Source organism: Aquila chrysaetos, chromosome 5 (genome assembly GCF_900496995.4).
Source record: "Aquila chrysaetos chrysaetos chromosome 5, bAquChr1.4, whole genome shotgun sequence".
In the NCBI taxonomy this organism is placed as follows: domain Eukaryota; kingdom Metazoa; phylum Chordata; class Aves; order Accipitriformes; family Accipitridae; genus Aquila; species Aquila chrysaetos.
Window position 1 is genome coordinate 52,252,510 of NC_044008.1, and position 13,631 is coordinate 52,266,140.

Below are 13,631 nucleotides of genomic sequence, written 5' to 3' on the forward strand. Positions count from 1 at the left end.
AAACTAAATCTGAGGAAACCATTGGTGTCCCCATATATTATGGCATGAACATGACTCACAGGAGTAGTCATCAGACTGACTTCTATTTTCCCAGACTCTCTGAGAGAGCCAGGCTCCACAGACTGCTGTTATATGAGCTGCCTCTCAGTGGTTGGGAACACAAGGATTTAGCATTTCAAACCAAGCTTTTCCAGCTAACGGTACTTTAAGTCTTTGAAGTTGGACTCAAAATTGAGCTAGCAACTTTGCCTGTTGGACACGAAACAATGGAAACCCAGCTTGTCCACGGCCACGTTGGCTCTGCAGTACCAACAGCAATAAAATTTTTTGTCAACAAACAGATCAAGCATGACTCAGAGGGCAGTGACACACAGTAGCTAGTGCCATTTTATAGCTAATTTTATGACTATAATCCACTTCCCACAGCTACTGTTAAAATCAGCACCAAATTTCAGGGGCTGACTTCTGCCACGTGTTGAGGGCAGTTGGGCAGATTAACTGCTTTCCACTTGACAGAAGCTTAGCAAATTATAATACTAGCCTCATACTGACATGCTGGTCAGCCACATAACTTTACCAGCCTGCCCCTCTTAAGGACATTACTGAGTAACTTGAGAGGCATACCAGCTGCAGTCTGTTTTTACTTATTGCAGTAGTATCTGGAGATTGAGGATGCACTCTGCAAGCACCATCCAAATAACAGAAGACAATCTGCATTCTCAAAAGAACTAAACTGTAATTTAACTAACGTCTGAGACTACTGACGTGATCCACTATGGTGGGTTGACCCTGGCTGGATGCCAGGTGCCCATCAAATCTGCTCTATCACTCCCCTCCTCAGCTGGACAGGGGAGAGAAAATATAACAAAAGGCTTGTGGGTCGACATAAGGACAGGGAGAGATCACCCACCAATTATCATCATGGGCAAAACTCGACTTGGGGAAAAATTAATATATTACCAATCAAATCAGAGTAGGATAATGAGAAATAAAACCAAATCTTAAAAACACCTTCCCCTCATCCCTCCCTTCTTCCCGGGCTTAACTTTACTCCCATTTTCTCTACCTTCTCCCCACCAGGGGCACAGAGGGATGGGGAATGGGGGTTGTGGTCAGTTCATCACATGCTGTCTCTGCCGCTCCTTCCTCCTCATGCAGAGGACTTCTCACACTCTTCCCCTGCTCCAGCCTGGGGTCCCTCCCACAGGAGACAGTCCTCCACAAACTTCTCCAGTCTGAGTCCTTCCCACGGGCTGCAGTTCTTCACAAACTGCCCCAGCATGGGTCCCTTCCACAGGCTGCAGTCCTTCAGGAGCACACTGCTCCAGCATGGGTCCCCCGTGGGGCCACAGGTCCTGCCAGGAGCCTGCTCCAGTGCGGGCTTCCCACATGGTCATAGTCTCCCTCGGGCAGCCACCTGCTCCAGCGTGGGGTCCTCCACGGGCTGCAGGTGGATATCTGCTCCACCGTGGACCTCCATGGGCTGGGGGGGGACAACCTGCCGTCTCACCACGGGCTGCAGGGGCATCCCCTCCTCCTGCGCCTGGAGCACCTCCTCCCCCTCCTTCTTCACTGACCTGGGGGTCTGCAGGGCTGTTTCTCTCACATATTCTCACTCCTCTCTCTCCGGCTGCAACTGCACATGTTTTTTTCCCCCTTCTTAAACACATTATCCCAGAGGCACTACCACTACCGCTGATGGGCTCAGCCTTGGCCAGCGGCAGGTCCATCTTGGAACCGGCTGGCATTGGCTCTGTCAGATACAGCAGAAGCTTCTAGCAGCTTCTCACAGAAGCCACCCCTGTAGCCCCCTGCTACCAAAACCTTGCCACATAAACCCAATACATGGATTCATAAGAAGTTACTTTAATTCTCCTTGAATTCTAAATAATCAGTTTTATTTTGAGTTTTAAAAGCACTTCCAATTCAGTTTGATTTTCCAAGCTGATATTAGAGGTAATACAGTTTTTAAAATATGTGCATTGCAAGGGCATTTAACAGCACCCAGATGTCCACCTACCTTTACTAACAGAGAGAGCCAGCAGTAACAAGTCCCTAAAACTATCTACTTGCATGAAATTGTGTTCTGGATTATTACTGGGAAAGTACTGGAGACCATTTTTCAAAATCAGGCCTGTATATTCCACAGAAACAGGTTTTGCTTTTACCTCTGAGGAATAGAAATATGCAGTGTTTTTGTTCTTTGCAGCTCAGTGATTTACTGGCATGCCTCTTCCCATAAAATATTTGCATATATCTGAGAGTCAAACTGTTCTGATACATTCTGTGTTTGCCAGGAAGTGAACGCTTCAGTTCAGTGTAACTGAACATTTAAACAAGGACAGGCACCAGGACAACTGGCAGTGTAATTAACATACCAATGAAGAGCCAGTTGTTAATTACTATCCATTTCAGGCATTTTGTATTAGCAACTTACCTGAAAAGCCTTCCCATCTGCATGCTGGCAATGCCAGTAATTAAACAATTCAACACCCCTTTTGCTTGATTAGAGAAAGAAATTTAATTATTTTATATTATTCTGTTTGTCACATGCAGTTGACATTTAGATGAGAAAAACTTCAGCAGCCCAAATCTAAACATTTGAAATTAATGTTACAAGCTGTCCTTGAACAAAGCAGCAACATACATACACCTAAGGCAGATGTAAGCTAATAAGAGGCTCCTAATTTGAGCCAACTTATTATACTTTACAGTACCTGCTGGGTTACATGGAAGGCAGCAGCATTGCTACTTATAAAAAAGTACCACTTTTCTCTAAGGGGGACTTCAGATGCTATCTACAGAATGGAATCTGAATTTATAAGCTCTTGAAAGACTTGGGAGTAGCACCAGTACAATGCCAGGATTCATTTACAGTTAAACCAACAGCAACTGAGAAGTCAATACATAGCCCAGTATAGCACCACAGTTAAAATATGGTAGTTACAGGACTTGTGAGAAAGGTAGAGGCACTTCACTGGAAAGAGGATTGAAACTGTAGGACAGAAATAGTGAAGATAGGCAAAATGGAAATAAAAGGTGACAAAAAAGAGAGGAAGCAGAAAGTTTAGAACCATTCATCAATATGTAGAGTATCCAAAACAAAGGATTTCTCTTTCTCCCTGTGCAGATGGCTTTGCCCAAGGAAGACTAGCGTGCTTTAGTACAAAAAGAGGAAATTACATCTATCTTGAAAACAGCTTCTAATTCATTACCCATTGCATGCCTATGGCCATTAATCCATGTAAACAATAAAACCAAGATCCATTTGAAATTCTGACTATCCAAATTAAAGTTTGAATCAGCTCTTGTTAAAAAATTGGCATTCTATGTTTGGTACTGAAGTTTCAAACCATGTAATTTATACACTTTAAAGGCCAGATTTTGCTGAAATTCTCTAACATTTTTTGACAAAGTAGTTCCTTCTGGAGTAGCCAAAAACTGGGTATTTGGTCCATGTGGGTTTATTCAATCAATTAATTTTCTTTTTTTTTAATTTTAAACAATGGAAGACAATAAAAGGCTAATTTTTTAAAGTTTTTTCTTTGCTAACAATGCACGTCTATCTTACTTGGATTATAATCAGAAGCTAACTAAAATGTACAAATGCAGCCTTACTAAATTCTTCCTTTCCTCATTTGACAGAATGATTGGTACCTATGGGGTGACAGGAAATGCTTTACATCTGAACAAAGGAAAGACTCTTAGCAAGAAGTAAACTGTACCAGTTGTTTATTCAGCAAGCACCCACCCAAGATTTCTGAAATTTCAGATTTTTTGCCTTTATCATACAGCAAATCTAATTTTTTGCACAAATTATCTTACAGAATGGGTGGAAGAGCACCTCCATCTTTGCAGATTTCTCTCCCACATAACCTTTCCTAAGCACTCTTACAGTCAAGAAAAGCTTGGGATGGTATTTGCACACTTCTGCACCCAAGGCAGCATCTCTGCACTCCACAGTGTTGGCTAGACAGAACAGCTCATCCAGAGCTGATTCATCTCTTTCTAAATACTGCTGGCCACCCAAAGACACTTTGCTATAGATAGACTGGAAAATCTGCCAGAAATCTACAACAAGACCTGAGATCTAAATTCCCATGTCTTAAACTCAAGACCCCTCTTTCCCTTTTCTATTGCAAATTTTAATAATATTGTACGTTCTGCAGGTAGCACTGAATTAACGTATTTTCCATTCTTATGTGTCAGTTATGAAGCAGTAAGCCCCCCAAAATTACCCTAAATGACACACATGTCTGATCTTCACAAGCCATTTAAGCATAATTTCCAAATACATCTTCATAGTGACAGCCCCATTTCTGTCCTCTTAATAACAATAATCACTACTTCAACAGTGTTATTTTGCCTTGACTGTTTTGAAAAGGCTATTTTTTTTTTTCCTTTGCTACCTAATCTCTGTAGCAATTTTTCTTACTGAAAAGAAAAATCAGCAATACCATCTGGTATTACAGAAATCAGCAATATCTGTTTTGTTTTGCATTTTTATTAAAGGCATGGGGAAACATCATTCAATTTGAAAAAATATTTGAAACTAACCAAAGGCTACATATGCAAATTTTAAATAAATATTCTGTGATAGAAGAGATATCCTGAAATGAAATCTTTTGTATGCCATATATATTAGAAATATCAAAAAATGACATTTCTTCAATGCAAGTTACTGTTCAGTACACAGTCCTGAAGGACAAAACATTATCAGAGAACAATTCACTATCACCTCATACCACAGTTTGACTGAAATAAGGACCAATTCTGCAGTAAAGAGGAGACCAAAATACGAGGAAAAAAAAGATCTGCAATTTAAACCTTCCACTAGCTAACAAGCGTTCCATTTTTGAGACCTTTGTTTTAACATTATCTTAGAAAGAAGACTACTTTTTTGCATCCCAGAAACATCAGAGCACATTATAATCTCTATCACTAGAACACTCCATTTACTCCTCAGGATGCTGTTAAATTGATTTTGGAGTTTACTGGATAGTCTATATTGTAATGAAGGGCAAAGCTGTTACTACCGTAGCAATAAAACACAACAACTTTTGGGCTCTGAGTTGAATAGAAAATTTTGAAATCTAAAACACTGAAGTAGATTTTTTTTTTAATCATCAATTTCAAAGCTGTATGAAAGCTAAAGAAAAGAACGCCCAGATTGTCAACTTCAGAAAGCCAATTCCTTTTGGGAATATGGAATGGGCAACATCAACAAAATTCATCCACAGCACTTAATACTTTAGTAACTTGAGTGCAAACATAAGACTGGCTAACAGACGATTTGGTTCTCAGAATGTCCAGCTGAAACGGGAGAATGATTTATCTCCACTTAACTCCCAAGTCAAACAAACAAATACAAACAAAACCAGCTCCCAGAATGCAATGCACTTGCCTAAAACAAGGGCCCAGATGCAGGGCTGAGTTACAGGTTTTCACTGATATGACATAAAATTTGCTGTTAACTCATTACAAACTGAAAGTAAAGAGAGCTTATCTAATCATCTTTCTTCAAGGTTCAACCCCAATTTTTTTTATATCTTGGATTAGCCATAGGCTAAAAGTACCCCCATCAACTACTGTGGTTGTAATAGTAATGTCTTAAGCCACAGCAACTGCTTTCCCTCATGGCCCACCACCTCCCTCTGTCTCAACAGATCTCTAGTAGATGCCCTTCTGGGGACACACTGCTCTCCATACCTTTAGACTTTGGGCTCTCTGCTTAAAAAGGAATCATTAAAGGAGCTTTAGTGACTATGTGAACAATCCAGTTACTATTTTTTTGTTTTTCAATTAAATATAAGAATACAATCCTAAGGATTCAGAAAGTCTTAAAACATAGCCAAAAAATGCATCCTACAGGATTCGCCCTCTAGTGTAACTCTAGATAAACTCTGAAATCTCATGATTTCTTCTGACTTGACTTACAAGTTTGTGGCATTTGGCAATACATCTGTGGGTACCACCCAGGGTGGCCCTTCCATCTAGGGATACCTCACCAGGGAGAACTGAAAGGATATAACCAGTTCATTTCACACCACCTGATCACGGCAAAAAGTTGCTGCTCTGGGACCACCCATCAGACCAAACTCATCACCCAAGACCAAGTAATGTCTCGGGAAAAGAAAATGTTGAATTCATTAAGAGTTTTACATTTTCATCCCAACTCGGCTAATACAAGAATCACCACATCACGTACTACACTCAAGTTAAGCAAAATTTGACCCCAAAGTAGCAACAGTTATGGACAAGTTTGCATTCCAAAAATACATACATTTAAAACAGACATGGCACTAAGTTACTTTGCTGCAAGCAGTAATTTATGAAATGCTTGTTACACCTCCACAATCTTTTTGTTCTTAAATTCCATTTAATATGCCAATCTTATTTCAGGAGGAAATAAATTAACTCTGATGCTTTGTGCCAATGCAGATGAGCTTCCCACACACCTGTATTGTGTTTCACACTTCAGTTAGTCATCCAGATTATGAAAAATGAACAAAGTACTTCTAACCAGATACCATTCCCAAGGCTAAGCATGCGGGAAGAGGAAGAAAGAAGACTATCTCACAGGGCCCCCCAGTTTTGTCAGTGCAATGTCTAGTTGCAGCTATGGACAAACACCTTCACCAAAAAGAACTATCAGTTTAGATCTAACACAGCCCAGGAAGCCCACAGGAATGGCCTTACCCCCACCACAATTCGGTCCCTGACACTGCAATTCCCGTGAGCCCTAGCCAGGACAGGCTGCAAACCGCTCCCGCTTCCACCAACTTTCATAACTCAAACTCTCCATTAAAAAAAGATCAGTGGGAAAATGGATAAATCTGCTTCTAACGCGCGAGAGAAGATGATGCTGCAGTGCAGTGCATGGTTCTGTACCAGGAGATCCCACACTGAAAGACTTTCACATCCAGAATTACAGAACACCCAGCTTTTCTGTCTCCGCTAATCCCCATTCCACTATCTAGAATATGACTAAAATCACATGTATTTGTATTGTGGTAGCTGCAAGTTAATGTCCTGCCTAAATTATCAACTGTTATTAGAACCCCAGACAATTGCTTAATAAAAATTTAATCATATTGTAATTTCTAATCATCATTAAAGATGCTTAACAAGTTAATCTCTCTATTGTGCTCCCCTAACATTGCAGATCAGAAAGTCAACTGGCATAAGGCGGCACAGCTTCACCAATACTAATAGGGCTACTTTCACATTACTCCAGCTGAGGATCTGGCCCCAAGAGAAAATAGCAGTATTAAAATCCTCTCGCTACAGCTTTTGATTGTTTCTCTGCAATGCTTTGTAGTTAATCCAAAAAAATAACAAAAGCAACAGATTATGACTTTAAAAAAACACAGCATAAATCAAGGTATTTCATGGAGCTCTATCTTCCGCTGTCTGTGGTAGAGCAAACACAGCACTATGCTACAGATCAAAGGTCTCCTCTCCTCACCTCTTTACAGCTCAAAAACTCCTCATCTTGACTTTGTCCATGCATCGCTACGTTTGTCTGACAGCAACGCTCACACACAGAAAACGTGGGAGGACCATTAACAGCCAGCGAGTGTGTCTTTCAGTTCAGATCTGTTCCAACTGCCTAGACAAGGAGTGAAATAATGCTCTGTAACCTCAGCCTTGAAGAAGTACGTATTGGTTCACTTCAGGAAACCAACACGTTTCCTCATCTTTCCAGTGGACCGGCAATCTGTGCTCAAGAGAGTTTGAGGACCAAACTGCAAGTCAGCTTCAACTGCGTTAGATCATTGCAGAGAGATGCATACAGCAAACACATTTGGCTCTTGTTTCCATCATATTTTTTTATGTATCTTCAATAATCCCATTACGCTCTCTAAATTCACAAAGTGGTCACGGGAGAACAACTGTGAAGCTCTACTCTGAGGCTGCTCTGCAGTGCGTGCATACCATACACCCTGCAACCACATCTTTTTGTGGCTTCAGCTGCAGGCAGGTGCAAACAGAAAGCAGAAATGGTTGGTGCAAAAGGGCCACCAGGCTCTACTATAATTCAGCAGTTTCAGCATAGACCTCTTAAGTGGTCAGGGCTGTCCCTTCAGTGCTCCTTGGAGGAGCAGATAGGAGAATGGCAAACCAAACCTAAGTCAAAGGCGGCCGTTCGTATCCTACTTTGTCCGCAAAACAGCTCACTGATTGCACGCAATGAAACTCTGTTACCATGTGCAACATAGTAACCTGGAAGCTAAATATTCGTTTAATAACGTTCTATTACATATTGATGTTCATTTACTATATAGAATTCCGATATTAAAACTTAACCTGACTGGCAAAGATCTGTTTCTGCTTACTTTATTGACACTTACAGAACCAAATTAGTTGTTTATATCATAATATTTACTTTCAGTGTGACAACTACACAACCAACTACATCAGGATTTAACCTAAAGAACAACCTTTAAACATTAGTTGGCATTTACTCGAGCAAGTCCTTATTTTTCAGAACTGAACCCGACTCTACAGAAAGCGAGAAAACGTGATCACATATTAAAACAAGTAAAACTGGAATCCACCTCTGATAAAAATATTCTTCGTTAGCATTAAGCCCAGTGCAAGATCCGTTGTCCCCCTTATTTTAGTGTCAGATACTTGTTGATCCAACACTAAGTTGATCCAAGTACATATCCAAAATATGTACTACAGCATTTCATCCAAAGCCATTTTACTCCATCACACGATCAACAAAATAGACGTTGCATCTCCCAGACACGTAACACAACGTCAGGGAATCTCTTCCCTCACGAAAAAATTCAAAGAGAAAATTTTAGAAAGTTTCTTCTCTTAATAAATGTAGTGTTAACAGAAAGTATTTACTGCATCCTTTGGCAAGAAAATAAAGCCATGGCAAAGACCCTGCACACACTGAGGTCCCTCAGTCAGTTTTGACACCCCGTTTTGGTTCCGAGCAACGCTTCACGAGCCGGTTTTGCTTCCCGACAACAAACCTGGCCAACGCACAGGCAGGAAAAGCAAATATTCCTACCGCTTCCCAGGGCGGGCACAGGTCTGCACGGCGCAGCCGAAACCCGCTGCCCCACTGCCACCCTTCCCGCCCGGCTTCGGCTGGGGAACACGTCCTCTCCTTTTCCTGCCATATGACCGCGTATGCTTATGCAAAACTGTTCATTTCTGCGGCGCCTACACCCAACGGCAACACCCCGGAGCGAGAGGAGGCAGCCGGACTCCCGCAGCCTGAGAAACCCGCCGAGGGCTCCCAGCTCTCTGGCTCCACGCGGTCCCAGGGCGGCTCCTCGCCCGGGGCGGCCCGGCTCTCCCCGCCGCCGGCGTCGCGCCCCCTCCGGCCCGCAGCCAGCGGCCCCCGCCGACCCGCGGGACGAGCCCGGGGGCGCAGGGGAGAGCGGCGGGGGCTGCCCGCCCTGACGGCTGCGGGGACCGCACCGTCCCCAGGGGCGGGTGTGTGCCTACGGCGGCGGGGCGGGGGAGCGAGGGGGGGCGTGTTGTGCGGCGGGGCCACATGGGGCGAGACGGACTCCCTGCAGCGCAGGGGGCGACGGCAGCAGCAGCTACTCACCGGGAGGGTTTACCGCCGCCGGCGTTGCCATCTTGTCTCTGAGAAGAATTAAGACAAATGCAAGAGGGGAGGAGGGATGCTCTGAGCAGCCCGGGGGAGGCGGGGGAGGGGAAGGCAGCCGGCGCCAGGGCGGGCGGGCCGGGAGGCGCAGGGGCGGCGGGCTGCTCCCGCCCCGGGGCCCGGCGGCGGCGCTCCCCGCTCCGTGCGGGGCGGCCCAAGATGTCCGATGGCCCCCGCGCCGCGTCTGCTCATGCGCCGCGCACAGTGAGCATGTGCCGGGCAGCCGCACATGTGCGCTGGGCCCGCGTCCGCCGGCGCCCGGGCGGGACCCCCCCCCGCGTCTCGCCCCGCAAGCGGCGGGGTGAACGTGCCGTTCGCCCCGCTCCCAAACCAGCCGCCGCCCGCGGGGCTCGAACCGGCGGCTCCTCGTGCGCACGGCTCCTCACAGGGCGCGAACTCCCCCGAGGGAGAGGTCTCTGGTGGAGGCCCGTGCGCGGGCGAGAGGGGCGCGGGGTGGCCGTCGGTGCGCTGCCTGCCGCCCCCGAAACTGGGGGGGGGGGGGTTGGGGTGCAGCCTCCCGCCACCCAAAACTGAGGAGGGGGGTGGTTGGAGGGCCACCTGCCACTGCCGAAACTGAGGGCCCTGCTGAGAGGGTGCAGGAGGGGAACCATTAAACGGCGTTAGCGCTATCCCCGTCATCACCAGATGATGATGGACTTTCACCTCTGGGAGGTGGAAGTGGGATGGAGCCCCACGATTCCACACCTCTTCAGCGCTGCTTCTGCTCGGGCTTCAGGAGTGCTGTTCCTGTGGTTCCCCGGGATCAACGTGCACGACTGGCGCAGGGTTGGCATTCAGCTCGGTCAAGCGTGAAGTGAGCCCTAGAGCTTTTGGGGGAAAAGAGGAGCCGCGGTGTCATCTTCACGTTATAAACACGCTAAGTGTATGACTGTAAGATGGAGGACTCTGTGCTTCGAGTGGATAGTGCTATACGGAAACATCTTAGCCCTTTGTTAATAATACTAATTTCCTGGAATTACAAAGGCAAATGTAATAACTCTTGGCGTTCTTTAAAAAAATATCCAGGAATTCAGAGACAGGTCATTCTGCGCTCCTCCGGGTGGAGTACAAGAGTTGTATCATATCCCTCTAAAAACCGTGGTTTACCTCACACTACGCTCACATTCAAGCTAAGCAGTGCAACTGAACAACTGATCCTGTGTAACTCACTCAGCTCACATTTTAAGGCTTTCCATTACATTTCCATTACAAACACAAGGACTAAAAAATACACTTTGAATGAAATTGAGATTTTTCTCATAACTCAAGTCTTTAAGGGGAAAAAACCCCCAGTATAATAGAATCATCAAACTGCAAGATTTGTGAAAAACCACCAGTGCAATAACTGCAGCAGTCACGTGTAGTATGTATGTAATAGTGAAAAAAAAAATATTTTTGATGGCTTTTTCACACCCCTGGAATGCTGCAAAGGCCTGTTAATCTTTAAACACCTCCCCATGGCTATGCTCAGTTGCCCTGAACAGCCCTGTAGAAGTTAATGGCAGCATTCAAAATGAAAAGTTGCAAATCAATCCCTTGCTTTGCTGAATAAGTAACCTGAAACAGTTTAGCCATTAAGGTGTAAATTGGCAGAAAGATGGAGAAAGCATGGAGGCTGTGTTTACTCGTTTCCTGTAGATGAGTTTAATCAGAGTAGCATTAAAATGTCCCCGCTTGTCTAGAAAGTTTACTTTATCTTTGATTTATTGTGCTTTTGCCTATCAGATGTTGAGCTGTTTTTCCAAGCATCTTACTGCTTTAGTGCCTCCTGATGCTGTGGAGTTTTGGATGCTCAGCAGGTAATCTTAATTCTTATCTTAAGGCATTTACCCTGCTAATACTAGAAGACTGTGCTAATATCAGCAATTTTGTAAATACAGCTTATTTCCATTCAGATAAAACGTTGTTGTGATTTGAGAGAACCTTGGTCACAGTATTTCTAGATTCTTACCTTTAATGAGGAAAGCAACACTCAGAGTAGCTTACCCTGCTGTAGGAAACAGGTCATAGCTCAATTCCTTTAGGTGTTCAAATTGCACAGGTAATACTGCTCATGAAAGCTTTTCCGTGAGCTTCCATTATGTCAAGTTACATACATGCATAAAGGGCCAAACCCCTAATACTATAATGTTAGTAAAATACCTTATAAAACCATAATTTATAGCATTAGGCACTTCTGAAGTGTCCTCTGAAGGCATTTACACATCTTCATGGGTTAAACCTTATCTCTGTCTTACCAGAAAAGCATTGATATTTCTTATTTCATTTCTATTTTAGAGATAAGGAAGCTACCCCGGAAGAAAAAAAAACAGAGATCTGACAGTGTGCTATCATAGCTTTCGATAGACGTATAGAATAAGCCATACAACGACTGAATATAAACCTGTGAAACATTCAACTGTGTGTGCTGTCCTCTTGCGTAATATCCCATGAGACATTAGATTAGTCCAGAAAGAGCACATTACAGCCAGTATATTTGATATTGTGCTCCGCCTAAATAAGACCTTAGGGCTTAGAATGGAACACGTTCTGTCAAATCTACTGTGATTCAGACATAATTATGCAAAATAAAGCTTCTTTTCTTTTGTGTTTGGTGTGAGCTTTGTTGACTCGCTCTGTTCAGTTTCACACGCAGTTCTTTGTTCCCTTAAATAGATTGAGAAATGAGATTGATTTTCTCTCCTCCCCATCTTCTCTGTCTTAATAGGCAGTATTAGCAGGGTCTTTGAGAATCCTTGAAACAATCCATAAATGAATGGAACTATTCCCTGTTTATCTGTAATAAACTACTTCCTTGCTATCTCATTCTGAGCCTTTCCATGTCTGTGGTGAGATCTGTAACACTGGTAACTGAAGAGAGAAACCATCACTGCTCTTAAAATTATGTTCTAGTAATGGTGGAAATGCATGCTCCGTGTTTTACTTTCACTGTCATACAAAGAACACATATACACTAAAGCATGAAATCAATCTAGTTACTGAATTCGTGTTTCTCCAAGTTCATGCCAAGCTGTGTACCTTGAAAGCCTAATTCCTATGGAATAGCGTTCCTAAAAACAAAAGCAGGGACAGCGCTGGACTCTACCTTTGCACTTGCTGAGAGATTAAACAGCACTACATTAATACCAAGCGCAATGTGCAAGATAGCAATATACAAAATTTTTACTGTTCATGTGGCACAACAGGGGGTGCTTCACTTACCGTATTAATATAATTATAAGCAAGTGTTGACACAATGTGTAGCAACAGGAAAGTAAATGAATTAAGAAAAGTGATTTTTATCTCAATCTTGTTATTACGTACCAGAGAATGTCTGTTAGGTGTCTTTACATGATTGTTTCCAATTTAGAGGGCTATTATCACTGATAGTAGTGCTCAGTGTACATGTGTATTCTGTATCTTGGCACTAACATTAGTAATAGATCAGCTGAGCAGTGCAGCGTACTGTAACTGCTTTTCATTAACGCCTTTCCTTTGAAAGTTCAGCACTGGCCTGCAAATTGGAAAACCTGGACTTGTACCTTTTTATGTGTTTTCATCCCATGCCATGAACTAATAATTTCTAAAAGATTGTTATTTCTTTTAAATAGAGGAAAGGGGTTTTTTTATCATTTCCTTTGAAAAACTGAAGTCTTTCTGAGATGGTTTACTGCATGTGAATGAGTAAAGTCCAGAAGCAAAAAATTACAAAAGAAAAAGGTAATAAATTGAAGCAAATGAGAATATATGTTCAGTGTCAAAAATGGATAAAAAAGGTCTTTGGCTTTTCTTACCAATTTATGAAAATTCCACTTTAACAGAATTGAAAAACAAGGTCTGAAACCTTGAACCTACAGTTCCCCAATAGAATTTTCTTTTCTGGGGACATGAAGGAGCTAAGTGAAGTTTCAGACATTTTAATCCAGTATAATCAAAACCAGGGACATTTTAATGAAGTCTCATACTTTAATAAGACCTCCCAGCTACATTCTTTGATCTGTGTTTCCATTGT

At 43.3% G+C, this 13,631-nt stretch overlaps 1 protein-coding gene across 3 annotated transcripts in view; it reads right to left on the reverse strand.

Annotated features, from left to right (window-relative positions):
- The window catches only part of ARNT2 (aryl hydrocarbon receptor nuclear translocator 2), a 107,790-nt gene extending 98,027 nt beyond the window's left edge, over positions 1-9,763 (reverse strand). Inside the window, exon 1 of one of the 3 annotated variants that reach the window (XM_030015342.2) lies at positions 9,581-9,763. In XM_030015342.2, coding sequence (XP_029871202.1) covers positions 9,581-9,611 — 31 coding nt within the window. In that variant the 5' untranslated portion in view covers positions 9,612-9,763. The remainder of the gene's footprint in view (positions 1-9,580) is intronic. The other 2 variants (XM_030015343.2, XM_030015344.2) reach the window with 2 other exon arrangements.
- Between the last annotated feature and the right edge of the window lie 3,868 nt (positions 9,764-13,631).